Raw genomic sequence first — 27,999 nt, 5'->3', positions numbered from 1 at the left:
GTTAAATTAAAGTATTCTGGGTGAAAAGTTTCTAAAAATTTAATTGAATGTTTTATTAATGCTATATCGATGCCATCATCAGTTTCTACCAATAATGGGACCCATCAAAATAGAAAAAAAAACAAATTGGGTGTGCAGCACTTGACTGCTTTCTTACATATGTTCACTATTGCGTTTTTATCCATGTCTCTGTCTAAACTCCCTTGGTTTCAGATAGAAAGTCCCTTTTGCTCTCACCATATTGGGTCCTATCTTTTCCTTAGTAGTGGCCATTTTTCTATGAAAGAATATCCAATAAGTATGGCGGTCAAAGGACTATTACTAAAAGATTTACATCAAAACTCTGTTTGGATTTCACAATTTATTACTTCTGAAAAAGGTTGGTAAATTTTGGCTTCTTTACATTTTTTATAAGTAGAAAAATAGGGCTTTTTTCTAATTTAAATAAACTGTGCCAGGTGAATAAAACTTTCAGTAGGCTAGACTGATATAGAGTAAGGGGTAAATATTTACCAAATCATATTATTTAGTTACAACTAAAGTGAATATACCACTTGATGCCCTTTTTATGCCCTTGACAAATATAATAAACATTTTTGTCAGAAATGAATTTTAGCCCCCACCCCTAGGCTATATATACCAATTCAGGGTAGGCTATATATTTGCACATTAGGGGGGTGAAGGTAATTTTTATTTCTGATGTAAATGAGAGGTAAGTTTAATCTTTCCCCCACCCCCTAATTTGCAAATATATAACCTGAATTGGTATATATAGGCCTAGGGGTGGGGAGCTAAAATTCATTTCCGATAAAAATGATTATTATTTTTGTAAAGAGCATAAAAAAGTGCATCAAGTGGTATATTCACTTTATTTGTAAGTCAATAATATGATTTGGTAAATATTTACTGGGTAAAGGTACCAAGGATTCAACAGTGTGCAATTTTGGAACCACTGTCAAAATTTTTCCTCAAAACAGGATAATTCTGCTTAGCTGTGACTTGGAACACCATCTCTTGAAGCCATCATTATATTTTGACAATACATAATGCTGAGACTATGTTCAATACACCCAGATAAAAAAGGAATAGTCAATTCAATTGGATCCTGTTTTTGACACAAGATGAGCTCCCAGCAATTTTTTAGCTGTGTAATGTTCAAACTATCATTAGTTGGTTATTTTTTGGCAAAAAAAAAAGTTGGGATCAGCACCAATACATCAAGATAGGCCACATCTGATCTTCTCTAAAATGTAGCCACATTGGCTTTTTCTTCATACAACTAAGTTAAAATGGCAGCTAATATTATATTGACAAAACTATGTTTTAAGTGTCGGAAATTCTTGTCTGATGTAGTGGAATACCAGCCCAACTAAAAATGTTCCTTCAGCCAAATTCAAATCTAGATATTGGCTTCAATTATGAGATTCATTTCTTTTGAGAATCTCTTGTAATAACCTTGTCAAAATTTTTGACAGACAGCAACAGGCCCTGTCAAAATATAGGTGACTCTGTCAAAACTTCACTGGGCATGTAAAACAGACGAGAAACAATTGGTGTCAAAATTCAAGGGTTGTCTGACCAAAACATAGTTGTCAAATTTGCAGGTAGTTCCTCAACAACAAGAGATTTTGATGATTATTATTTATAATAATGTTTCACATGAAAATAAACATTGAAAAAAGTTTTTTTTTTTTTTTAATTGTAGTTATACTGATTTAATGCTAGATGCTAGATTTTTCCATCATCTGAGGAACTACAGCTTGGCCTCATACTAGGTTCATATTCTTAAGCATTTGATTTGGTTGATGACAACACCCTAATTCATTTATCACCAAATAAATTTGAAGTAACCCCCTCTCTTAGTAAATTTCATGTATGTTTTCTTTCAAATATGGTAAATCCCAAGCTGTAAAATACAAAATATATTTGGTACTTGTCTAGAATCCAGTAAACACATGATAAGTGAAGTTTTGTTAATGCTAATGGAATAAAAAAAAAAATAAGATCAAAATATGATAGTTTAGAAACAAATTTGTGCTATATATATGCACATCAGGGAGGGGGGGGGGGTTAATGCAGAGCATATATTAGATATGTAAACTAACCTAGGTATTTTTTTTGTCCCTTCAACCACAAGAAACTAAAGTTTAAATCTTTGTCATGGAGTGAGCAACACCTCACTAGCCAGCAGAAACACATTTTTCATATGGCATCTTTGAAATTCTATATGTGGTCTTTCTTGCATGTTTACTGGATTCTAGACAAGTACCATATTCTTTATGAACCCCTCCCTAATTAGCATGGAATTCCTCAAGGAACCTTGTTAGGACCACTCTTATATCTAGTACTGATTAGTGAAATTGGTAAGATTCCCTCAACGCTGTTAAAATGTAGATGATCTGCTTATCCTTGAAGTATGTAATATAACTATCAAACATGACCCCATCAAAATCCTACCCATGTTTTGGATAAAGATAAGAACTTACATATGAAAGTAAATTTCACTTAGTCCAATATAATGACAATATAACTTCTTTAAATTTTGAAATCCATTGCCAATTTCTTAGATGCTATTCCACCCAAAATGCTAACAAAACATGTTAAATTCCTTGATGTCACAAACTTCTAATAATCTCAAGTAGGACATGCATATTCCAAGAATTCTGAACTTTCCAGACAAAAGGATAGTCAAACCTAAAATTTTTTAATGTGGATTAAAATGGTTGATTAACTTTGAAATGGCCAGATGTTAACAATGCTTTCACTGTGAACAACAAAGAAATCTTTGCTGGACCATTAAAGCTGAGAGGAAGTGGGCCATTCCAGATAGTGTTTATAGAGAGGCCTAGTATCACACTATTATATCACACATTATGTTATAGAGACCTAGGTCCCACAATTACACTCCATATGATTATCAAATTTTGTCCCTATACTTGAGGCAATTTTTCCAGTTTTTTTGCTTCCAGCATCTTAATAGGGTTTTATACATTTACACATTAAGAAAATTGAAGAGAAACAGAGGAATAAAGTAAAGAGAACAGACATGTTGAATGCACCAGGATCCGCCCACAAGTGTTCCCCAAGTATTTTGACATGTGTTGAAGTGAGGTCCAACTTATGTTGAAAACAGGTAACTTTTTTGTTCAGTCAAATTTGTAGGTGAAAATGCTCCAATTTAAGAAAATCGGGGTTTTGTACCCTTTTCTGATATTCAAACTTCTAATTGAATAGTTAGATTCTTAGATATTTTTTCTACATACTGAAACCCTTTTCAAACCAAAAGTCTTTAAATTAAGCCCTCTGGAGTAGGGTAATGTATTATATGGATTTGGACCCTAGAGAAGTGGACAGAGGTTCAAAAATTTTAACTTTTTGTTACTAAAAATCAAAAACGCGTCCTTTCCTATCAAGGACCATCTGGTAATGTACACACCCACCTATTCTGTGGTCTCCAGCTGCAAGAAAATGTTAACCTCAAAGAAGAAAAGATTTATGACCATGTGTCTGAAAATATGCTTTAGTGGAGTGATGTCAGAGAAAAAAGGTAAGTTTTATAAAAGTCTCATATTTAAGTCATTTGTTGTCTTTTCAAAGTTTTTCATTTTGGATACACCTGATTGGTTGGTGCTCAATGTAAGGGAGGATGAATTGTCATATAACAGATGCTAGAATTGCAGAAAATTTTGATTTTCCAGAAAAGTTTCAAATGGTCTGCTAAGGTTCGAATTTTTTTTGCTCTCAGATCCATAATTTTAGCAGTCTGTGGAAGGCTGAGATCAAAATTTTAATGAAAGAAAGTGATGAATTTAACATTTTCAGGCCAGTAGCAGTTACCAGTTTCTTCTTGAGAACTGGACCCTGTTTGAAAAGTTTTGGACTGTTCAAAATGACAGAATTCGAACTTTTTATTGCCGTTTCGAACTGTTGCCGACAGGTTCGAAAAGGGTTTGAATAAATACCGAACGATTTTACTTGAAAGAACACCATTCCGGAAGGTTTCGAAATTCAGGAAGGGTTTGAATCTTGGGTTCTGTTTTAAATTTGCTACATTGTTTTCTCTCCTTATCCTTGAGCTGAAACTCATTTTTCACAATTTTCCTATCCTCAGAAAAAAATAAGTGTTGTTAAGAATATAGCCCAGTGAAGATTAAAAAAGATTGACCCACTTTGTATGTAAAAGAAAACTTGCATTAAAGGTTACTAAAAACAGATTTGACTTTGACTTTATTGACTTTTTTGTTGCTGATCCGTTTTTATTTCACGAAAACAAGACTTGGGAGAGTTGCTGCCAAAGGGGCCACCACAGAAGATGAAAAGGAACCAAACTTTCCAGCCAAAGTTCATAACACCTACTACTGTTAAAGGATCAAAAGATGATAGTGACTAGGAAAAGGAAGTGAAACCTGAGAAAAAGCACAAAAATTCGGCACCTTGGAAATATGCACTTGCCCGAAAAAAGCCAGTTCCAGGGAAATACATTCTTGCTCCTGTAGAAGATTCTGAGTTGGAATTTGACATGGCAGCTGTTGAATTAGAAAACAACATGGATACAGAACGTGAAGATGTAAGCTTTGCAAAGAGTACAGATGGAAGAGCTTCACAAGTGGATGAGGAGACTACAAAACTTACGAAAATTCTATCTTGGAGCAAGCTGTTGAAGATTACTTCATGGGACCATCCAAGATGAAATTAATAGCAAAGAAGTACTCAATAGTGTAACAACGTTGCAGTACCATATAGTCAAGAAAAAGGTGGAGGGGTTCAAAGTAGAGAACGAGAAGAAACGAACGAGGGGCAAACTTCGAGGACCTTCTTACCTTAGTCAGGTTGAGGAAGAAAAACTGGAGCAGTTTGTTTTGTGGAAACAGAGAATTGGTTTCCCATTATCGAAAGTCGACGTGCTCGATACAGTGACAATTACAATGGAAAAAGCAAACCGAAGTGCTTCTTCAGAGACTGGAAAACCGACCAACACTAGTATTATTCCTTTCTGAAACGACATCCTGCCATTTCCAAACAAAAACTTGAGAATCTTCACAGAGGGCATTCTTCTGTAACCCCTGAAATGATCGAAAACTGGTGTCTCAACCATGAAAATTGCTTGAAAGAAAAAGGACTTGAAGAGTTTCTGCATCCAACTGTGGACCCTCAAAGAATATGGAATGCACATGATACAAGTTTTCTGTTCCTTCCTCACCGGAAAAAATGTTCTCGCGAAGTGGGGCAGCGACCAAGTTATACAGAGCACAGGCGGAAAAGAGAAAATGAACCTTACCGTTCTGTTTATGGTCAATGGCGCTGGTGAATATGCAAAGCCTTTTATCGTTTACAAGTGCAAATGCACAAAAATGTCGTAGACGCTTGTCCAGACTCCGTGTATGCCTCTGTGTCAGAGAATGGTTGGATGCGGGGCCCGAACTTTCGTGAAAGTATGAAAAATGTTCTGGTTCCTTACCTGAATCGAAACAACATCCAGAGACCTGTACTTATGTTTTTTGACGGGCATGCCTATCATATTATGATTGAAGTGAGTGAACTATGTGAAGAAGAACAAACTGAATTAACAATACTGCTGCCAAATGCTATGTTTATTCTGCAACCTCTTGATGTGGCCGTTTTTAGGAGCCTGGAGGAAAGATGGAAAGAATATTTGAGGAAAAAAGACTTTTAAGCTGGAGTCAAAGACCACCAACCAAGGTTCGAAGTAACCAAAATAAGTTTTCCATCGGTAATAGCAGAATTAGTGCCAAAAAAAAAAAATGGCAGTCCTACCTCAGATCAACGTCTCCAAGCTTTGGAGCGCACAATATGAGACGACAAAGTTGAAGAGTTTTGGAATGTTGCCCATATGTAGTTGAAACCAAAGCTGGAAGATGAAAGCCTCTTCAAGGTTTGGATTGAACTGGGCAGAAGGCTTTAGAATCACAGGAAGGCACAGCTAGTTCAAGTGGTTTTTTCTCCCTACCTAGTCAAAAAGAAGATGGACCTACCTCATCCCCCTTACCAGGTTGTGAGACGGAAACCTGGTCTACTTTGCAAACTGAGACAGGCCTACTTCATCCGTCTTCCAAACCTGTGCAAATGAAACAGTGACCGAACCCCCGAACTCACCAGTCAGTCAAGAAGAAGACCTTGATACTAGTCTTCTCACATTTGTTAATAGCTTCCAAGCTCCTGAGCCAGAAATCCCTGTGGACGAGATCTTTAAATTTTACAGTGCTGAAGACGGCGATGGCAACGCTTCATCAAGCTACACCAAAGCCCGATGGCAAACTCCTCAAAAGTTGGCTCCTCAGCTCGCAGAATGTCTTGGACTGTCGTTAACCCATAAGAAGGCTCCTGTGAATACTGTCGAGAGGAGGCGAGTATTTCATCAACATCTTACTACTACTACTACTACTAACAACTCATCGCAGCACCAAGCCGCCTGAGGCCAACACAGCTACGCACGCTCCTCCTCCACCCCAATCTATTCAAAGCCTCCCTTTTTACACCCGCCCACGAAGTTCCCATTTCCTTTAAATCTTTCTTTATGACGTCCTCCCACCCCAGACAGGGACGACCTGCTTTCCGTTTAGCCCTAGATTGTTGGCCGAAAAGAACAATCTTCGGCAATCTGTCATCCTTCATCCGCATAACATGCCCTAACCCCCTCAACTTTTCTTTCATTATAGACCTAGAAAGCGGTATTGAACCACATTTTTCATATAGCCAATTGTTTGAAATACGGTCAGTCAGCCGGGTACCCAGAACAATCCTTAAGCACATTTTCTGGAAAACATCGAGCAACTCTTCATCCACTTTTCGGAGCGTCCGTGCTTCACAGCCATATTTGACCACTGTAATCACTGTAGCTTCTAAGATTATATTCTTGGTTGGCAGACTTATCTTCCTATTCTTCCAGACTTTTTTTTAACTGTGAAAAAATACCCTGAGCCTTGGCTATTCTATATTTAACATCTTCACTGCTCCCACCATCTTTACTAATAATACAACTAAGGTAAGTAAAGCTGCACGCCTGATCAATCTTTTCATTACCCAACGTCACCTTTTCATCTTCACTTATTCCTAGCCTTAGTGATTTAGTCTTCTTAATGTTAATTTTCAAACCAATACTAGCACCCTGAACTCGCAAAACCTCTAAAACTTCATTCATTTTGCTCACACTTTCATCTAGGATGCTTAAATCATCAGCACCAGAAGACCAGAAGAACGAAAAACAGAAGCAGCCGTTTATGCGTCGTAGTATGTCACCTTGAATCAAAGAAGCTAAGTCTTCATCCGTCTAACTAAACATATCACATAGCGACTTGAACTCAAGACACCATCCGAGTAAGAAAGATGGTCCTAGAGCCAGTCAAAGTTTAGCTGGAAAGGTACTATCCAGTTTGGTTCAGCGGAAAGAAAGGCGAAAAGGGTGGGTTTATTGGTCGATCGATAGGCTTCCCCAACAAAGGACAAGTCAAGCTTAAATTCAAGAAGTGGATGAAATTTAAAGAAAAAGTCCTCACTTGGCCTAAGATTAATGACATTGCTATCGTCGCCGAAGAAATGGCGTTTTATGGAGCTGTCTAACTAGTCGGATCTGATCCATTCCACCTCGAAAATACGAAAGACAGAACTGGCCTATGTTAGCTTTTACCAAATGATTTGAACTGTGATTCAGCTGTACCTATTTTGTATCTTTTTGTATTTTTATCTGAATAATCGAAGTAAATAACCGAAATAAAATTACTTTTGAACCACTAGGGGTATAAAACATGGGGGTTCGAAAAGTTTCAAACCCTCAAGTAGGACGTTTCCGGTTGTTTTCGAACCGGTTCGAAATCACCGGACAAAAATTCGAACATTCCGGCCACTTTTTGACGGGTTCGACTTATTGCGGAAAATGGACCAATTCTGCATTTTTACAATTTTTGAGAAAGCTAATTAGCGTAGAAGCGTAAAAAAATATGGTACTCGTGAATGGTTCTTTTTTCCGGTGCGAAACCTTTTTTATCCTCAACAGGTTAGATGATGACAAAAGAAATGTGAGAACTGCTCAGATATGTATTTTTCAAAAAAGGTTCGAATCATACCAGACGTTACCCTAGGAAAAGTGTTTTTTTTACAAAAACTGTCAAATCATTAGTACCTTTACCCTACAGTAAAGGTCTAGATTAGGGGCTATTGTGAAGGAAACATGTTAAGAAAACAGTTCTAACTTTATAATATGCAGAACAATTACAGTTCACATATTTTGGCTGCAACTTCACTATAATTCACTCCCAATCTCCCCTAATGTACAAATATATATCCCCCCTAGCTTAGCCCAAATTATATATTTCCTGTGTGGGCCTATTCCACCATCCACCACTCTTGTTTTGTCACAGTTGATTCAATTTGCAGGTACATGGGTTGAAACAAGTGAGACATATTGGTGGAATACATAGAAAATATATAATTTGGACTATATATTTGTACATTAGTTTGGGATTAGGGGTTTAGTATAGTAGAGATGTAGTCAGAGTAGGCCTATGTTAACTACAATTATTCTGCAAATTATGAAATAAGAATTTTTCTTAATGTGTTTTCCTTCTCTGTATCCCCTGATACCAGATACTGTCAAATGGAACATGGTTATGACGTCACAATTGCCTAAAGGAAGCTGGGGTAAATTTTCTGATTAACTCACTAATCAGATAGCCAAATAATACACATACCTTTACCTTAAATTACAGCTTGGAGCAATTTAGGGATTTCTTGTTGTAGAGCTCCAGAATTATGACTTGAGCTGTTTTCAAAGTTCTTTAGTGACAATGTGCAGATGGGTGATCAGTAGCATCCCAATTGAGTTTACACTCTCTAGAGGACCATTCAGCATACAGCCTTCATTTGAAAACATCAATGGATTCAGCAGCAACTGTTTCTTCAGATAGCTTGTTCCTCTGTTGACAATTCATGATAAAAAGAATTGAGTGCAGACTCTGGATATGGTAGGCTGCTTCACAAGTTTCAGGTGATGACCTCTAGTTCTTGAGTTTGGACCAACAGTAGGGAATAATGCTGGGAGAGTATTAGCCCTTTTTAACTTATAGGCTAAAATGGCATTCCCTCTGTTTTTTTTTTTTTTTTTTTTTTTTTTTTTTTTTTTTCTTTATTTTTAATCCCACCTTCTCTCCTCTAGGTGACATAGTAATTTTTTCACTTAATTTCAAACTTTATTGTCACCTACGCTAATTTAAAAACAACTTTTATTTTTTGAATTTTGAATTTCTTCTTTAAACAAGTGTTGGGAGATCCAGCTTTGATAGTCTTGCTGGGTAGGAAAGCTCCTGCATACCAGGTATCACTTTGGTGACATGTCTCTGCACATCTTCAGGAACTTTTACGTCTTTTTTTTTAAATATGGGGAGGTAAGACACATTCCAACTTCAAGCTTAGGATGCACAAGTAACTTATTCAGAAGACTAATGACTTTAGGGGAACAAGTGGAAAGAATACACTTGACCAGTCCCACAGTTGAACTAGCACTAGCAGGAGACCTCTTAGCATGAGTGCTGAATTTTAGTTCATTGTGAATAGTGACACCAAGATCTTGCTCATTATTTACAGAGGAGAGTTGGTGGCCTAAGGAAAAATAAGAGCAACAAGGATTCAATTTGCCAAAGTGAATGATATGGCACTTGGCAACATTGAATTCCAGAAGCCAAGTCTCAGCCCATTGACAAAGCAATCCAAGAATATTTTTTAGAAGAGCATATCACAGGACAAGGTTAGTCCAAGAAGTCTCAGGTCATAAGCATAGAGAGTTGATTTACTGCAGATAGTGGAAAGAGCATCATTGATGAAGATATTAAATAGTGTAAGATCTAAAACACTTCCCTGAGGAACTCCACTCAAAACTTGCATAGAGGAAGAAAGAATATAGTTACCAGTGTCATCAAATAACTGAACACATTAAGATTGCAGGTAAGCAAAATCCAGGATCCAGAGCGGGGATTTCTCTTCAAGCTTGACTGCATGTAATCTAATAGCAAGTCGATTGTGACAAACTTTGTCTAAAGCTTTAGAAAAGTCAAGCAGAATCATGTCAGCAGGTAGTCCCATATCAAGCAACTTACTTATGTGGTCATATGATTCAAGGAGATTGGTATCAATAGATCTTCCTGAATAAAAGCCATTCTGTGAGTTGTGCAAAATTTTGTTGGCTTCAAGATGTCTAATAAATGCAGAATTGATTATTCTTTCAAGAACCTTAACAACTGCTGATGTCATGCTAATGAGTTGATAACTTTTGGCAAGGTCCTTTCTACCTTTTTTAAATATAGGAATGATATGTGCAGTTTTCCAATCCAGAGGTAGTCTGGAAAGATTTAATGATAACTTGAACAGCAGGGAAAGAGGTTGACACAAAACTGTATCACATTCATGAAGGATATGTGGGTGAATGCTGTCTGGACCAGCATATTTATTCAGTTTAAGGGACATAAGTTCCTTTAGAACTTGTATCATTAATCAAAATTGGTTCCAACTTATGTGATACATCATATAAAGGAGGTGTGGGATTTTTTGGTTGCCTGATAATACAAGCTAGACTCTCAGCCGGGCATACTCTTATTGTAGTTGTATTTAGTTTGTAAATAAAATGAACCTGAACATTGGATAAATAATACTGGAATTGGAGGAAAAAACAGATCAGAATTGTTGGTTGAAAATTTCAACTTTCAGCTCAGGATCAGCAATGAATTGACGTTGGCAAGTCTTTCGTAGACTAGTTTGTAGTTGACATATTTTTGTTGCTTAGAAGATTGTTGTTTAGTAGGTAAACATAACTCCGAAATAATTACAACAAGGTCACTATTACCAACACATGTGGTTATTACATTCTTAATAAGAAGGTCAAGATTGCTGAGAATAACCTGGTCAAGAATATTGGAAACTTGACCTTCCCTGAAATGAGTTGATTGTGATATCATTTGACAGAGGGAATTATCAGAAAGGGCAGACAAACAGGAAATTCTCTAGTACAAAAACCAGATCCATCAATCCTCTTGGATTTCAGGAAGTTTAAAGTCCCCCAGAAGGACAAGATCATAACTTGCAAAACTGGATATCACAGGTGATACATAGCAGTTAAATTAGACACATAGTTGTTGATTGGGTAAATTTCTGGTGGGCCATATAATTTACCTGAGATGAAAGTGAAAACGTTATTTGATGCCTTTTTTTATGCTCTTTCATAATACAATAATTGCTTCTGGTGCTAGTTGCATCTTGAACCCTTGAAGGTGCCCCAAATGTATTTCATTTTTGTAACTACACAAAGAAGTTATCAACACTAGTTAAATTATTGAAAAGTGGTTTAAAACATATGACTAGTTTATAAATAAGTTATTCAATAGTAATATATTCTAAAATTACTTATTTATAACAATTCAAACCTCATTTATTAGGCAACTCAAATATAAACCGTTTTCCTACCGATTCAAGTTTTTTGAATGCCGTCGACAAAAATAGCGCTGAATTTTGCGATTTGAAACTTTGCGATCGACAATTCAGGGTATATATCTGCACATTAGGGGGTGGAGCTGGGGGTAAAGTTTTAGGTAAATCTAAAGTGTGCCATATAATTTAGCTAGGATAAAAGTGAAAACATTATTTGATGCTTTTTTATGCTCTTTCATAATTCATATGAAATACCTTTGGGACCAATTTAAGGGCTCAAGATGCAATTAGCCCCAGAAGCAATTCTTGAATTATGAAAGAGCATAAAAAAGGCATCAAATGATGTTTTCACTTTCATCTTAGCTAAATTATATGGCCCACTAGAAATTACTGTTGATTGTGTATTTTATCCAAACAGACTCAATTCCACCAGTAGTCAGAGAATTAAAATGAAAGAGACTAACCTTTAGTCCATCTCTTAAATATAAGCATACTGCTCTGTGGCAAAGTTGGGAATTCAGGTTAGAAAAGAGTCGGTAATCATTCATTTTGATTTCATCAGGGGAAAAGACTAACAAGGTGTTTTTTGGTGATACTTCTATAGTTGCTGCAACATCCAATTCTTCTGTTATCATACAAAAGGAAAATTTATTAGAGAGGCTATCAACATTGGAACTAAGGAACTTCATTCCTTGTGAGGTAGGAATCTGAGAGGATGCAGGACTAGAGTAAGCGGGAACAAAAGTTCTGGAAATTCAAAGTTCTATTACCCTTTTCAAGAGTCAAAAGTGATTGAAGGGTAATCAGCCCTCCTCTTTAGCTCATAATTTTCCTTACACTTCAAATCAAAATTTAAGATAGCCATGTTGTTCAGCACAGTCTTGTAACTGTGTCTCTAGGGCTATTGCTTAGATCAACCCCCCACAATTATGCAATTTGCCCTATATATTTAAAAACTAAATGTTGCCTTAGGAGTAAATCTGTGTGTATGCTGATTGCCAATAAGACATCTCAGCAGTATTCCAAGAACGACTGAGGGTATTATGTTCAAACTTTCGGGGCCACTTATAATACTACTTCTGCTCTTAAAATTTAACTAAATCGAAAGAGTGTAAGTGTATCTAAGCTATCAAAGAGCATAGATAGATTTTTTTTTTTGTGAATGGTATCAGGTTTTATTTTTCAGGTCAACTAGAGGAGGTGTAAAACTAAATTAAACTTTACTGTTTGTGTCCAGAGTTTTAAAAGGGTGTAGGTTGTTAAAAATTGTTGACAATTTTCTCCAGCATACAATTAGCAGGACAAACTATAAATTCTTAAAGAAAAACCAAAAATATTTAAACTATTATTTTCTTTTTCCCTGAAAGGACTATGTCATTATAAAACGAACAGAATTTATTAAAAAAAAAAAAAATTTTCCACAAAAAATACAAATGAATGTGCATTGTCAGTGTAACATACATATGCTGACATTTATTCCTTGAAATGGTAATAATATTTGATTTATTAAAGTTATAAAAGTGGAAACATAAAAAAAAAATTCAGTAAAGTGCATAGGGGTTTTGAGCCCTATTCATGTTGATGTCTGCTCGTTTTGAGTTTCACTTATTTATCAATGCTGATTTGAGGTAGTTTTATGCTTGGTAGATTTTTTTTATTTTATTTTTGTTCATTTTTGTTTTAATGAAGTTCTTTACTTTTCTTTAAAAAACTTATTTTGTGGAAAAAGTTTTTTTTGACTAATACCTTAAAAAGCCAATTCTTTTGTTGTGTATGTTGTTACCAAAAAAAAATAATCATTTTTTAGAGTTTTAGTTGCTGTTGTAGTACTTGCTACTTTTAATACTGCTGCAAGCATGATTTTAGTATTTTTATTCAAAGATAATTACACACAGAAAAATCCTATAAGTTGGAATAGTAGAAGACAAACTACTGCAAATCACGTCAAAATTGGTACCATACCCCAGAGAAGGAACTTTAAAAAAAATTCTTGTGTTATATTATCCTGTCAAAAATAAGTGTGTTGCATCATCATGCATATGATTATTTATTTTAATATTTCAGTTACTATAGGCTAGAGTTTGTTCTTTACTCTCTCCTTATATTGATATTTTTCTAAAGATGGACTAACTTGCAAATTGGTTCTATAATTGTTGACTTGAATCTTCATTGATGAGAATTAAAGTTATGTCTGTGACCTAATTCCAAATGTTTGAGATTATGACTTGTGTTTAAACTAAGCACCCGTTTTTGGGTCACCCAAATCCATACCAGATACAGAGTGACTTGCTCTGCATTTGGCAATGAAGGTGGGTAAGGATCCTCCTTACCAAGAATCTGATAAGGCAGAGACAAGTTCTTCTCCCTATTTTGTCCTGTTTTTATCATTATCCACTTAGACTTGCTGCAACCCTGGTAAATAGTCTTTTTTTCAGCTGTAAATTGTGTGACTCCACAAATTGTTCTGGCATTACGTTTGGCGTTGATCATCTGCGTGCTGAGTATTTTATGTGCCTTATCTTCTTTTTTAATCAACATCTTGGCCCTTCAGAAGATTAAACTTGCAAAAAACCATATCAGTTTATTACTAAGCATTCTTACTGGTATGTGTCTTTCGTCCTATTTTTGCTCTGTGAATTTATTTTTAAAGTAGTTTAAAATAGCCTACAGTAATTTTCAATTGTAACTTATCTGGGCGTAAAAGCAATACAAATTTTCCAAAATTGAAATGTTTCTTATTATCTGAATGATCAGAAGAGCTAACCATGCTGAGTATAAGAACATGAAATAAAGCTACCAAATTCAACACATTTGCTAATGACTAAGAATAAAACCTTTTCGAGAAAGTTTCGCAAAATTTTTATGTCAATAAATCGATAGGATTTATAGGAGCAGTAGTTTTGCTTAGGTAGATCTGTGTCTAAGAACGTACCACCTTGGAAAAAAATGCAACCACTGGTTTGTGGTCCGATTAAGTATTATTTTTCAGGGCCCTGTAAGAGTGCTTCTTCTAGCATAACTTTATCCTCAACCTCTCATTGAGCCACATGTAATATAATACGATCCCTCCAATCTGGTCGTCATCTTAATTTTAGTAATTAGCTGGAAATTCCAGCACAGAATTGATCCAAATACAGAAAAGAAAGCGATACTAAGAACGAGTATGCCTTTTGTCATTAGCTGAATGGGAAATAAAGTAAAAAATTAAAACTTGTGAAAAAATTAAGAAATATAGGCTACGCAAGAATACTTTCTTGCTTATTTCACCTATTTTCTTTTTTTAACAGTGTGAACTACCAGCGAAATCGAAGTAAAATCGAAGTTAAAACAATATAATGGAAATAAGGAGTTTAAGTTCATATCTATTGAAGAAATATCAATTTAATTATGCTACTGTTTTTCCCAGAGGGGAGGGCTTCCCTTGCCTAAATAAGTCCTTGAAAACATGTATTTTATGCTTTGCAGAATTATGCAAGAATTCTTATTTAGATTTGAAACTTTTTGATTGCAAAGCAGCTTTTGACTAAAATTAATTAAAACAACTTTTTCGACAATATAAGTTTTTCAAAAAAAAGTAAAGAACTCCATTAAACCAAAAATGAACAAAAATAAAATCAAATAATCTACCAAGCGCGAAACTACTACAAATCAGCATCGATAAATAAATAAAACCCAAAACGAACAGAAATTACAATAAATAACTGAGTCAAACTCAAAACGAGCAGAAATTAACATGAGTATGGCTCACAACCCCCATGCCTTCCCAAGGCCAGAACATGATTTGCACTTTACTGAAAAAACTATAAATGTTTTTACTTTTATAATTTTAATAAATCAAATAATATTAACATTTTGACTGATAAATATCAGTATATGTATATTAAACTGACAATGCACATTCATTTGTATTCATTTGCCATTTTTTGAGGATGACAGCTCCCCTCTCCCCCACAGCCCTCAAGGCAAGGGTTGTAAGTTATGCCCTGGGGGCATATAAAGTTTTTATAAAAAGTGTTGTCGTAGAAACTTCAAAAAGGGCTCATTCGATTGGAAATTGAAATGGCTTGTGCCCTTTTTAATAGTCGGGAGTGATAAGAGGGCAACTAAAACCCCTTCCCCGCCCACCATTTCCCAAACACATCCAGTCAAAATTTTGAGGTAGCCATTTTGTTCAAAGTAGTTGAAAGGTCCGGCAATTATATCTTTGAGGATGACACTCCCCCCACAGCCCTCAGGGTATGGGTCGAATGAACCCTTGAAAAAGGGCTCATTCAATTGGAAATTCAAAGGGCTAGTGCCCTTTTTAATAGTCGAATGTGATTTGAGGGCAACTAATACCCCTCTCACACCCACCATTCCCCCAAACATTTTCGGGGGACTTCGTATAGAATTTTTTTTCCATACCAGGGTACTTCATGTTGAAGGAGTTGTCGTAGAAACTTCGAAAAGAACTCATTCAATTGGAAATGGTGGTGTGGAAGGGGTGTTAGTCGCCCTCCAATCATTTTCTACTATTAAAAAGGGCACTAGCCGTTTCAATTTTCAATCGAAATTTTTGAAGTTTCTATGACAATGCTTTCTATAAAAACCTTATATGCCCTCTAGGCATAACTTACAACCCTTGCCCTGAGGGCTGTGGCGGGGTTGTCATCGTCAAAGACCTAATTCCCAGAACTTTCAGCTAGGTTGAACAAAATGGCTATATAAATGTTTTGATTGGATGTGTTTGGGGAGAAGGTGGGCGTGAGAGGGGGGTTAGTTGCCCTCCAATCACTTTCGACTATTAAAAAGGGCATTAGCCCTTTGAATTTCCAATCTAATGAGCCTTTTTTGAAGTTTCTACGATAACACTTTCTTTAAAAACCTTATATGCCCCCAGGGTATAGCTTACAACCCTTGCTCCGAGGGTTGGGGGGGATCAAGACAGTTAGTCATGTCTTGATGCAACCTACTGCAAAATACTTGATAACCTCAATTCAATTCTAAGCAACAAAAATATGTCAATTACAAACTAGTCTCCAAAAGCCTCCTGCCTCATGAAACGTTATCCCCATCAAAGCACTCGACTTTAAGAGCAAAAAACTGAACAATCTTTTAATTTTTGCTTCATCTGATATAAATGTCATACCTAGGAACTTCAAAAAATAAAACGAAAACAGAACAAGTGGCAGCCTGGTTGCCAGGCTCCCCAGACTCTAGGAGTATGGTTGGTATGGGAACACATATTTCCCAAGCTCTACTATTTTTTTTACATTGTTAAAAAAAAAATGTGTGAAAAATTCAATTTAAATAAGGCTGCGAATCAGCATCTTATTCAGTTCTTTTTTGCCAGTAAAGGGACACCCTTTCATGAACAAGTAATTATTTGAGTTGCGGAAAGACAGCAAAATGGCAGTTTATCATTACATGATGTTTTTTTTATGTTTATTTAAGAAATATACTTTTTAATACACAGGAAAAACAAGAGTACTTTCTTATTAAAAGTCTAGTAATTTTATTTCACTGGTTGAATTTGATTCTGAATAGTGTCACTAGTTTGTGCGTTGTCCAAGAATGCCTAGTTAACAAGTAACTCCTCCTACGTATCTGACCATATGGACAACCTAACATTGACGTTATAGGAGGGGTTGCTGGAAGAATCCTTTTTGAGCTTTTTTACGGTCTTGCTGCTTTTGGAAAACATTGTCATTTAGCGCGTGCAATTTACAAAATCGTTTTGAAAAGTTAATACCGTGGCTCTCTACAACATTAAACTAGAGAATAGTATCAGTCATTCCTTTAGATTGGCAAATCAATTGTATGTCTATCTTCCTCCCTCTAAGTTGACGTGCGCTGGGTTAAGAATTTTTTGTCCAAGGGTTACGGGTTCGTTCCCTGGCGTGGCCAATTATTTGGTTTGGGACGAGGGTCAGTGGTATGACTCTGTAAGCTCAGCCAGAGTCGACCCAGCTCTAAATGGGTACCTTGAGAAATCTGGGGAAGGAAAGCAGAAAGGGGGTGCGAGAGCACAGGATGGCTGGCCCCCAACCCCCCATTGCACTTCCTGGCTCAAGGGCCACGAAACGGAGATCAGCACCGCCAGTTTGGACCTTATGGGTGTAGTGCCGTCATACTTACTTTACTTACTTACTTCCTCCCTCTATCTAATTCTTTCTTTCTTTTTTTTCTTCTCTTTCTCCAACTTAAAACAAAATTTGAGATATTTCTTCTTCTTTTAGTAATTGCATGTATTGTTGCGATTTGTTTGTCATCCTATTCTGTAATACTCTTTCAAGAAGAAGGGAATAGAAATCAAATAACAGGACTCAACTCGTCTGTCACTTTTGATTATGGATTTTATGCTGTTGGAATCGCAGGTAATTTCAAAATATTAGACAGTTTTCTGACTGTGTGAAGTTTTCAAGTAAACATTATTAACATAATGTTTATAATAAAAAAACAAACAAACCGAGAAACGAGGGTGATTTTCAGCCAGTGGAAAAGAAAGCGTAAAGACAAAGCAGATATTTCGACAAGGACGATTTTCAGCCAGTGGAAAAGAGAGCGTAAAGGCAAAGCAGATATTTCGATAAGGACGATTTTCGGCCAGTATAAAAGAGAGCGTAAAGACAAAGCAGATATTTTGACAAGGACCTCTGCCAAGCCGTCCTCAGTGTTCGACACAGAAAAGAACACAAAAAGCAACACCTTTGAAGTAAACTCGAACTGGACAGCGAAAACACTAAAAGAAAAACGAGCCACCAACAAATGAAGGGCCGATCGAAGTTTTGATTCGGCAAGAATTCTGCCCCTAGCGATCAACGCAGCCTGTCTCCTGATCTGATTTTACACATCTTGTGGTCCTTTCACATAAAATGCTTTTAAAATCGTTGAATTTTAGAAAGCGCGCCAACAATTGTATTGTCTGGAGACAAACTACCGTCTTTTGAAACACAACTTGAATGTACTTTCATTTATAACAAAAACATCTTGCCAGCCCTACTATTGTTACCCACATATCGCCCCAAAATGTTTTATTTTATCTTGTTGAAGTAGTCAGAAGAAGAAGGCTTGTCCCCTACTGAATTTGCTTTCTGATCTCCGATGAGTTGAAGATATGTATAGAAAAAGGTCTATTTTCAGTTAATAATATGGCAATGCTAAACCAATTTCTATCTGATACTCCATGGAAAGAAGGACAAAGGGTAAGAGCATTAAACAGTTCTAATGATAAAAGAAAGGAAAAAGTTAGTAAAACAATAATAATAGCTGATAAATGAATGAAAGAGAAATATCCCAAAGTATTTTATGGATCCCTGTCTAAAAGATACAACAAATTTGGAATATTCAAGAAACTGTTGTAGAAAAGTTTATTCGTGGTTTTTACCTTTTTTTTGTTCTTCTATTGGTTAACGGCGTTTGTTCAACTACTGTGGTCCTTACGTCTACCCCGTGGCAACTAGGGTTGAAACCTGGGTCAAGTATTTCCAGGCCAAGATCAATCCACTGTGTCCCCACAGGACTTTGTTTTTTGCTTCAAAGTCAACCACCATTAACGGTGCAATCAATAATACAAAATCTTCATTTTTCTACTTGAAAGGTTAATTATAATATTCAGGAATAAAAAATTTATTTTTATTCATAGTTTTCTCGTGACTTGTTGGATAAAATTGAGACTTGAAATGAAAGAAGAAATGGAGAAGAAATGAAAGAAAAGGCGGTATTGTTTCAAAAAGCTTTTATTGTTGAAGTTCAAGTCCTTCTTATATTTATATTTTCTTTGGATAATAAATTTAGTACATCCATGTGGAAGATGGATTTGGAGGGCAAAAGCAGACCTGGTTTTACTCTGTAAAAAAATAACAATGAAAGTTTTAGAAGGCTCAAATAACGTGCTTGGGTTTTAGAGGAACGGAATCCTAAAACCAACACTGATGGGGAGATGAATCTTCAAGAATCGTGTTATCACTTACTGATTTCAAAATGACTTTTAGAGCTCTGATGAGGCTAAATTAACATTGCAGAAACCAATTTCTGGGATAAATTAACCATTAACCTGAATTTGTCATTATACGTGGTTTCAGGTTAGGGTGCTTAAAATCAGTTTCCTTAATACTATTTGCTCGATATCAACTTTCGGCTCGAATTCCAAGTGAACTTGTACCATTTCAACCTGCGGTAGCGCGGGGAATTTATGTCTGTTTGGAAACATAGGGCGTGGGCCCAAAGCGATCGAAAGGCTGAGCCACAGGCTTGCTAGCTGTCACTGTAGAAAAAAGACCCAGGAGAAAATCTTAGCTGAGAAAGAGCAGCACAGGCAAAGACAAAGAATAATTTACGCACAGACAGGCATAAATCCCTATAAAAGCACAGACAGACAAAGAATAATTTACGTGGTTATGTACTGTGAATGACAATAGTAAATCTTATTTCACTGAAATATTGAGTTACCTTGAAAATGAAAATTAAGCAAAACAGAAATAAATATTTCCAATATATTTTATTTTGGTTAAAGGTTAAGTTTTCTAAGTGTTTAAGTTCCCATAGACTTTTTGTAGCCATGGTTATGTCCAACATTTTGTTTGAAATACGGGGGGGGGGGCATACCATAAGCTTACCTCCCATTAACTTTGTTTAATAGTCTTGAATAAGATTGGGCCTAGCTCCCAGCTCCTGAACGTTTATTCACCGTTTGCGAGCTGTCAACCGACTAAAGAATGTTGCAGAAGGCAAGCATAAGTTTAAAATGTTATTTTACCACAGGAAGACACGTTGCATATTGTGATTGGTTCATAGTGCCCAGCGGCGGAGACGCTATTTCAGGCGTTTCTTTATTGCTGCTCTTCTCAAGAGCCTCAAGAGGACATAGAATCAGCTGATAAAGTTACAAGAAAACTCATCACTGGGCCTTGCTGCTCAACCCATATTGTTTCATAAAGTCCGCTCAGATTCTATTTTCATTGATCGGGCAAAAGTTGGTTGGTTTTTTCTTTTAGGTTTTGAGTTGGGGTAGGTGATGCACCACATAATCCGCCGACTTGTGATAAAATTCCAAACGAATGCTTAAAATCTGGAACTGGACAGATAGAACAAATGACAAGGCCGAGATAGGGTGCTACAGTGGACGTTCAGTGCTTTTCACTTATAATAGCCTAAATACCCATGAGTAAATGAAGTGATTTTACTAGGTCGTTTAAATAGTTTATAGTATTGTCGTGCTGTCATAAAGTAATATATATCTCTTTCTGGGTCTGGGGTTTACCCAAGGGGAGGAGGATGCTGGGTTCGAAACTCCCCTCCGAAATATTCCTGCAACTCTCAATTTGGTCGTAAAAATGCAGGCAAAATACAATTTACTCAAAAAAACTAAAAGGTTTTTTTTTACTCATAAATTGGTTTTAAAAATGCAGGTAAAAAGACCCTTGCAGGTAATAAGACGAAAATCTTAGACTAAAACTGAGACCTTATTTTGTAGTTGACTATTGTAGGATTTCTTCTTTCATATGATTTATTGTATTCCTCGGGTTTTATTAGGCTTTGGTCAAACAGTGAGGGATGGATTATAATAACAGTAAAAATAGGTGGCTTCTACAAAAAATGAGGAAAAATTCTTAAGGTTTTGGAAGGGTATATGCCCGAAAGAATACCCGACAGAGGCCTACATAGAAAGTAATAATTACTTTATACTGAAAATCAAAGGTTGATGTATCTTAACCTTTTTCGTGATTTTTTTTTGTCGATGGGGAGGGACGTTTGGACGAATGCCTGGATTCTTACGCAAAGAAAAAACACATTTTTACTGAAACTCAATTCTTTGTGTAGTTAAGTTTTGTTATTTTTTTCAAAGGGAAGAGGCGTTTGTACGCTAAGTAGCAATGACATTCATCCCTAGCTCCTTCAACCTCTTTGTATAGATGTTTTAATCATGTATTTTTTCTTTTCAGGCGTTTTATCCCTTTGTGCAGTCACGTGTGAGTTGATTATAAGCAGAAATAGCAGAAGAAGCTATAGAAGACAAAGTACTCAAAGAATCCGTCTTCTAAATGATTCAGAAGATTCTATCTACCAAGATACAACCTTCCCAAATAATGTTACCCCACCTCCTCCCTACACCCCTTAACCACTCAAACTTTAAAAGGTCTATTTTCCTTTGAGAGTTAGGTATTCAGACAATACGTGGCTGAACCTTCTATTCCCTACTTGATTCTTAAAAACAGTAGACACATTGCTTACAAATAAAGCTTAAGAGGCTAAAGAAAGCGGACCAGCAAAACTCAAATTGAATGTATACTATAAGGTATTGATTGCTTTCTAGAAAGCCTCCCAAAACAAAAGAAAAATATGCAAATTAAACATGGCATGAAAATGTGATGAGGGCTTCTATGCTGGTTTATAATTATTACTTTGTAATCGAATAAAAGTTGTTTTAATTTCTTCTCATTTAAATTCCTTTGGTCCTTCGTAGATCAAAACTATGACACAGGTCAAGTTACTAAAATATACTTTATTTTATTGCATATCGACGAAAAGTTAAAATTGTTTGTTATTCCGAAAAAGCGAAATTTTATTTCAAACCCCCTTTTTAAAAGCGGAATGTCCTTTTTCAAACCCCCTCCCTTAGGAAAAAAGTAGGGATATATATTAACTCCCTATAAAAAAAACTGAAGATAGAAAAGTTCTTTTTCAAAATATAGGGGGATTTAATTTTTTATTATTTTTTTTTAATGAAAAATAGTATTTTTCAAAATATAGGTGGGTGTATTTGACCACCCTACCCAGTTGGTGTCCCTGCTCCAGGGCAGCACCCTGCATTGCCCTATTGGTTAATAGGCGTTTGTATCTACTTGTGGCTGAGGATTTAATTTTTAATCTACCTTTTATTAAGTCAATAACTACGTCTCGAAATAGCTTGATCAACAGTTTTAACATAGCGCTACTGAATTACCATTCCTGCCAATACAAACTCAGTTCTTTAAGATATATTTGAAAACTAAGGGTAGTAAGAAAAAATAATACTAATAAAATAAATAAAAATACTAATCCAAAACAGATAATACAAAATAATCATGAATAGTATCTCGCCTCCATGAAATGTCGTTTCGAACTGCTGCACTTTGTGAAGTCCTTTGAGACATTGTTTATCATAATCCACCGCGATATTTTACTATAGACGCTCGTCTGTGGGCTACTACTGCTACAAATGAAGCGTGCTCTGTAGTAAAGAATAAAAAATTGACTGTTTCTAGCAATATATTTTAGTATTGATTACATTTTTTTAGTAAGACTCTTAAGCAATGCATCAAGAGAACAAAATATTGATTAGAACTACTATATGTACTTTAATATTAATTTCGTTTTATAAAGATGTACAAAGATTGTATTATATTTTGCTATTAATATTTTAACGGTGCTTTGCCTCATCCTTACAAAGAATTTTTGCTAACAATTTTAGCCAATTTTTTTTTTTTTATTTAAAACTATGTTAATTAAAAAAATTTGAAATCTATTAATTAAAAATTAAAATTTTGAATTAAATAAAATTTTAAAAATTATTTTTTTTTAATTCAAAGCTATTTTTTATTAATATTTTAATGGTACCTAGCCTATCTCTGCTGCTGTAGCGTTAAAATTGTCTCTAACAATTGTTGTTGAAATTCATTAACAATTTCAGACATTGTTGCACAAAAAAACAGACTGTATAGTATTGTCGGCACAATATTTTAGCTTACTAATTTCGACTACCTTTTTTTTTAGCAGGACTTATGCGAAGCGTCAACCAAACAATTACTCTTACAACGCGCATTATTACTAAGAATGAATTGTATTTTATAACAAAGGACAAATATAATATAGTATTTTGTTATTAATATTTTAACGGAGCTTTGCCTCTATTAACCCTCCTTACAGAGAATTTTTAATAACAGTTTTTAGCGAAATTCTGTAAAAGTTATAAATTTTGTTGGAAACAATTGTAGATGGGGTATGAATTCAACAAATGAATAAAAGTAAAAGTTCATAATTTCTTCATTTAAGAAATAATTGTGGGGGAATTTTGGCTTTTATAGTTTTGTATTTCAATTCGACATTATTTTTTTAAGTTTTAAATGCTGTTTTAAGTTCTTGTTTATATTTGTTTGTTCTGCGAGAATTGTAAGTAACAAATATTTTTAGTTAACAATTCTGTTTCCGTGAACCAGCAAAAGTTTTAGTAGCAATCGTGGAAATTGCCAAGACTACATTGCCTAAGGGTGACAAAACAAGAAAACCTAGAATAACAAAAAAAAACGAGATAAATCACAGCCAATGAAAAACAGAGATAATGTAAACATTTCAATTGAGACCTCTGCTTAGCCGTCCTCGTTACAGGATGAAGAAAAAAAAAAAAAATCCACGAAACAATGTAAAAAATCCAATTTAAAAATTCTGTTTAAACATTCTTAATTAAAAAATACAGAATTAAAAACTTTTTTTTTGTTTTTAGGGTTTGTATATTTTATGCTGTTTTGTTAACTTTTATCTATTTTTCCCTTCTTTCTATTGCAGCACTAAAGAAAATTGTGTAAATGAGAAAAGAATAAGAAGTAATGTAATAGGAATAAGAATTAATAAGAGTAATAAAAAGGAAAAATTATATAAATAAGAAAAGGAACAAAAACGTAAAAATTATTCGATCTGTTTTAACAGCACTTTTTGTATTCTGCCTTCCTTCTATCTCTTAGCTGCCGTGGGTCTAATCTTTACATTTCTAAAGACATGCTGGAAAAAATTTGAACTAGTTGTTTAAAAATTTAGTTCAACTTTCCTTATGAAGGTCTTTGACCGTAGTTACGTTTGCAATATCAGGGTCAGTCTTGAGCCTGTTAGATGGTCCTTATGTACCAGGAGCGTAATTTCGTCAAAATCCTGGGGGAGGACAAAGTTGTAGGCGATTTTCCCAAGTCAATTGAAAATGACCAAGTGAAAAATGAACCAAAATTTTATTTAAAAAGACTTAAAATAATACCCTGATCAATAGAAACATGCTGGACATTAAAAATTTGAATTTCATCGTTGCCATGAGGACGGCTGAGTGTAGATCTCGGCCGAAATATTTGTATCTTTCTTTTTTGTCATTGGCTGTGATTTACCTCACAGTGAATGAAAAAAATCACTTATTTACTTGAAAAAGCGTCTGCATTAATGTAAGAAAACAAACATTTACGTTAACAAAACTGCAGATACAGTATTTAAGGGTAACAAAAAATTAACTACTTGGTTATAATGTAGATTCTAACTCATTTATAACTCTCTCTCAAATCGGTGATTTCGAAATTGCTATTCCGAGGTTTCTAATAACGCATCAACTAGTAACATAGAGTAAACAAAAGAGTAGTGATAAGTGATATTCATTGCTGTTATGACTGTTAATTTAAAAAATTAAAATATTTCTTGCTTAAGTAACGAGTGAAGCTGAGACGTAATACGAACAAAGTTCATTGATTATTGATTAATCTACAAAAGTAGCTCAAATCAAGTGACTCGGGATATTTCCCAGTTTCTGTTGAATTCGAAAAACTTGCACCTTAATGAAAACACAAAACCGACCAAGAAAACTGAATGTTCTCTTAAAAGCAGAAAGTTCTATGAAAACAGTGGCGGATCCAGGGGGGGCGAGGGGGTACGCGCCCCCTAACGTAGTTTAAAGTAGTGTAATTTACTTATTTAACGCAATTTTGCGTTAATTAAACTTGCTCCTAACGCAAGTTTATCGGATCAACCTATTTTGCGCCCCCCCTCCCAAAAAAAAGGTCCTGGATCCGCCCTTGTATGAAAAGCCTGCACATACCAAAGCCTAATATTCATTGACTGTGATTTACCTTACCTTCCGACATTTTCTTGTTTTGTACCAATTGTGATTTCTGAAACAGGCCTTAAACGTCGACAACATCTTTGTCATATACTCTTGCATAAAATATCAGTCCAGTGAGATGACAATAACTTAATTAATTAAAAGAGGCTAGTGCTGAACTGAAAAAGCAGGTTTTGCTGCAATTTGTGATTAAACTAGTAGATGAGATCATGCTGTATCTTTTAAGAAGAAATTGTGACCGTATAAATATATTGAGAAAGAAATGTATTATCAAATTGTAGCGTTTTGAATCTCTGTGATATTTTCCCTATACAAATATGTTAGCTCTCTCGGACGCCTTGCTCTTTTCTGTCAGCGTTTTAGATACTTTTGTTGTTTGTTTCTTTTCTTTGCCTTTTTATTCTTTTTTTTTATTTTCTGGAAGTTATAAAAATAGACATGGTGATTATGCTTCTCAAAAACACTGCCGGAACACTTGCACATGCTTTGCCAGGGATGGTCTGGGTCCAGAATCCCCTCGCTAGAAATCTGGAAAACTAGATTTTCAAAAGTAACGTTCCAGGAATCAGTGAATTCATAAAGGTGTTTTTCGTATTCAGTCCCCTCTCTCCCTCTCCTCGCCACACTTCACGAAAAGGTTCTTGTATATATCCTTGTATGACAATTTTTTTTTAATTCTTATTTTAGATGTTCTTTACTCTTTTTCTTGAATTAATCGGTCAGACGCGTTTATTAAAACGAATTGCTTATTTCTCTGCTTCTTCTATGATTTTTGTAGCTTCGAGTATGTATTTTTGTTAAATAAAATTTGCTACTGTTGTCGTAATTCTGGATTTATAAAAACCTTTCTCCTATTTTGACCCCCTTCTATTTCCGAAACTTGTTTCCTGCTGAATTGCAATTTTGTAAATAAAATTTTCTGCTTCTTTGAACAATCTGTTTAAAGTTGTAGACTATGTTAAAACGTGTTGTTTTTTTCTATTTTCCTCTTCTTCTACCAATGTTACTCCTGTGGCGTTGAATATGTATTTTTGCTAAATAAAAATTCGATATCATTACAGTAATTCTTAATTTTGCTTCTTTTTTTACATGGTTGAATAAGGTTCCATCTTAGATTATTTTGTAACCAATGACTAAATTCCGCTAACATGGATCTAAGATTATAAATAACTACTCCTTTACCTTAAAATTACCTTAAATCGCACTTGCCAGCAATAAGGACGAATCCTGTAGACGCCGGTCAATGATAATGGGGATTCGGCTCATCGGGCGCATCCCAAACTGTGCGCCATGGCTTGCTGCACCAATCTCTGTCAACAGCTGACTTGAAGGCTTCAGTATTAGGGGACATAACTGCATTCTGGCTAAGGGAATTCCATAAGCCAACCACACGGTTGGAGCAAAATTTGTTTCGCAGCCTGGTATTAGCGCGTTTCCGGTAGAGCTTTAGGGGGTGCCCTCTTGTTCTTGACGAACTATCTAACTGGAATAAGTCAGGGATGATATCGTGGTTGCAGATCAATTTGTATGTCATCAATACATCCCCTGGCTTACGTCGGTTTATGAGAGATGTTATATTCAGCCTCTGGAGCCTGGTAGAATGTGGCAAATTTTGAAAACCCCTTATGCATTTCGTTGCTCGCCGCTGCACCGATTCCAGAATCGATTGGTCAAGCTTATTAACTGGCGTGGCAATGGGCATCCCAAATTCTAATTTTGGTCGGATCAGGCCCTTTAGGGGCTTAGTAATCACTGCTGGAGATCTACTGCAGAACGTTCTCTTTATTATACCGAGAGTTTGGTTGGCTTTGGCTTTGACTTTGGGCTACTCCGGAAAATCCTTGAATATTCGCGATGTATAATGATAATCAAGCTTGTTGACACCCGATATTACGCACGACAAACGCACGATATTATACACGACTACGCACGCCAATAATCTATCTCATGTATGTTTTTTTCGAATTGGGCTATTTTCAGTTTTTAAGCATAACTTTTGTGATGGAGCAATCTGAGTTCAGATTTGAAGGCTGAGTTTTTGAAAATACAAAGGAGTGAAGCTGGACACAGCAGAATTCCTACCTGTATGTTGTTGAAAAAAGAAACAGTATTAATAGAAAATAACTAAAAAGATTATTGGTGATACAGCCTTTTCAAATCAAGTCCTTGCATATTCAGTTTTCTACTTCTTTAGTGCAGGTGTGAAGTCAAAATCAAAGAAAAACACGGATTTACCACAATTTGTGAATGTTTTGTATCACCTGGTGTAACTATAGTGTTGCTCTGGCGTAAGATTAAATCAGGAATTAAGCGAAATTCTGTGGTACAATAATCAGTATAACTCATCAACTACTATTTAGGAGATTATTTTCAGTGTCACCTGATGTTCACACAGACTTGTGCGCTGCAGAAAACGCAATGTGGTGCGTATTTCGCACCGCACTGTCGCAGCGGTGAAACCACAGACTTTGTTCACATCAAAAGTTGCATTTCCCAGCTATCTCATTATGGTCCTATATTCCAAATTCACCAGGATCTTTGCAGTTAATCACTTTTTCTGCATCTGGGTCATTAAATTTACTTTTTTTTTTCAAGTTTGGCTTGCATGACCCCTGACATAGGAGATTGCATTTTCCCCATGAATGTGGCCCAGCTCTAATTCATAGTCTAGAACTACATAGCCTAATTTATAGTCTAGAACTACATAGCCTAGGCTGTGGTGTTATAGCAAAATTACTAAA

The 27,999-nt window shown here is 35.5% G+C and overlaps 1 protein-coding gene across 2 annotated transcripts; it reads left to right on the top strand.

Moving 5' to 3' along the window:
• The first annotated feature begins 6 nt into the window (after positions 1 to 6).
• LOC148950979 (transmembrane protein 127-like) lies at positions 7 to 26,316 on the top strand. 2 transcript variants are annotated; one of them, XM_089090538.1, is made up of 4 exons: positions 7 to 379; positions 13,866 to 14,033; positions 17,649 to 17,786; positions 21,354 to 26,316. In XM_089090538.1, the coding sequence occupies exons 1-4, from the start codon at positions 70 to 72 to the stop codon at positions 21,527 to 21,529; spliced, it is 792 nt and encodes a 263-aa protein (XP_088946664.1). In that variant the 5' UTR covers positions 7 to 69; the 3' UTR covers positions 21,530 to 26,316. The 2 variants fall into 2 exon arrangements, with proteins under 2 accessions (XP_088946664.1, XP_088946663.1); XM_089090537.1 differs by having other exon boundaries at positions 13,854 to 14,033.
• The last annotated feature ends 1,683 nt before the right edge of the window (positions 26,317 to 27,999 follow it).

The sequence above is a fragment of the Artemia sp. Qi Xiang Cuo genome, chromosome 6 (genome assembly GCF_049724085.1).
Source record: "Artemia sp. Qi Xiang Cuo chromosome 6, ASM4972408v1, whole genome shotgun sequence".
Lineage (NCBI taxonomy): Eukaryota > Metazoa > Arthropoda > Branchiopoda > Anostraca > Artemiidae > Artemia > Artemia sp. Qi Xiang Cuo.
The sequence above is the reverse complement of the archived record's forward strand: the minus strand, read 5'-3'. Positions and strand labels throughout refer to the sequence as shown.

Excerpts from the sequence above, each read along its gene's own strand:
- LOC148950979 (XM_089090537.1), top strand. The coding sequence starts at position 70 with ATGCCATCATCAGTTTCTACCAATAATGGGACCCATCAAAATAGAAAA. Across the intron at positions 380-13,853 it reads ATTTATTACTTCTGAAAAAG|TCTTTTTTTCAGCTGTAAAT; the intron begins GTTGGTAAATTT and ends CCTGGTAAATAG. Across the intron at positions 17,787-21,353 it reads TTATGCTGTTGGAATCGCAG|GCGTTTTATCCCTTTGTGCA; the intron begins GTAATTTCAAAA and ends TTTTCTTTTCAG.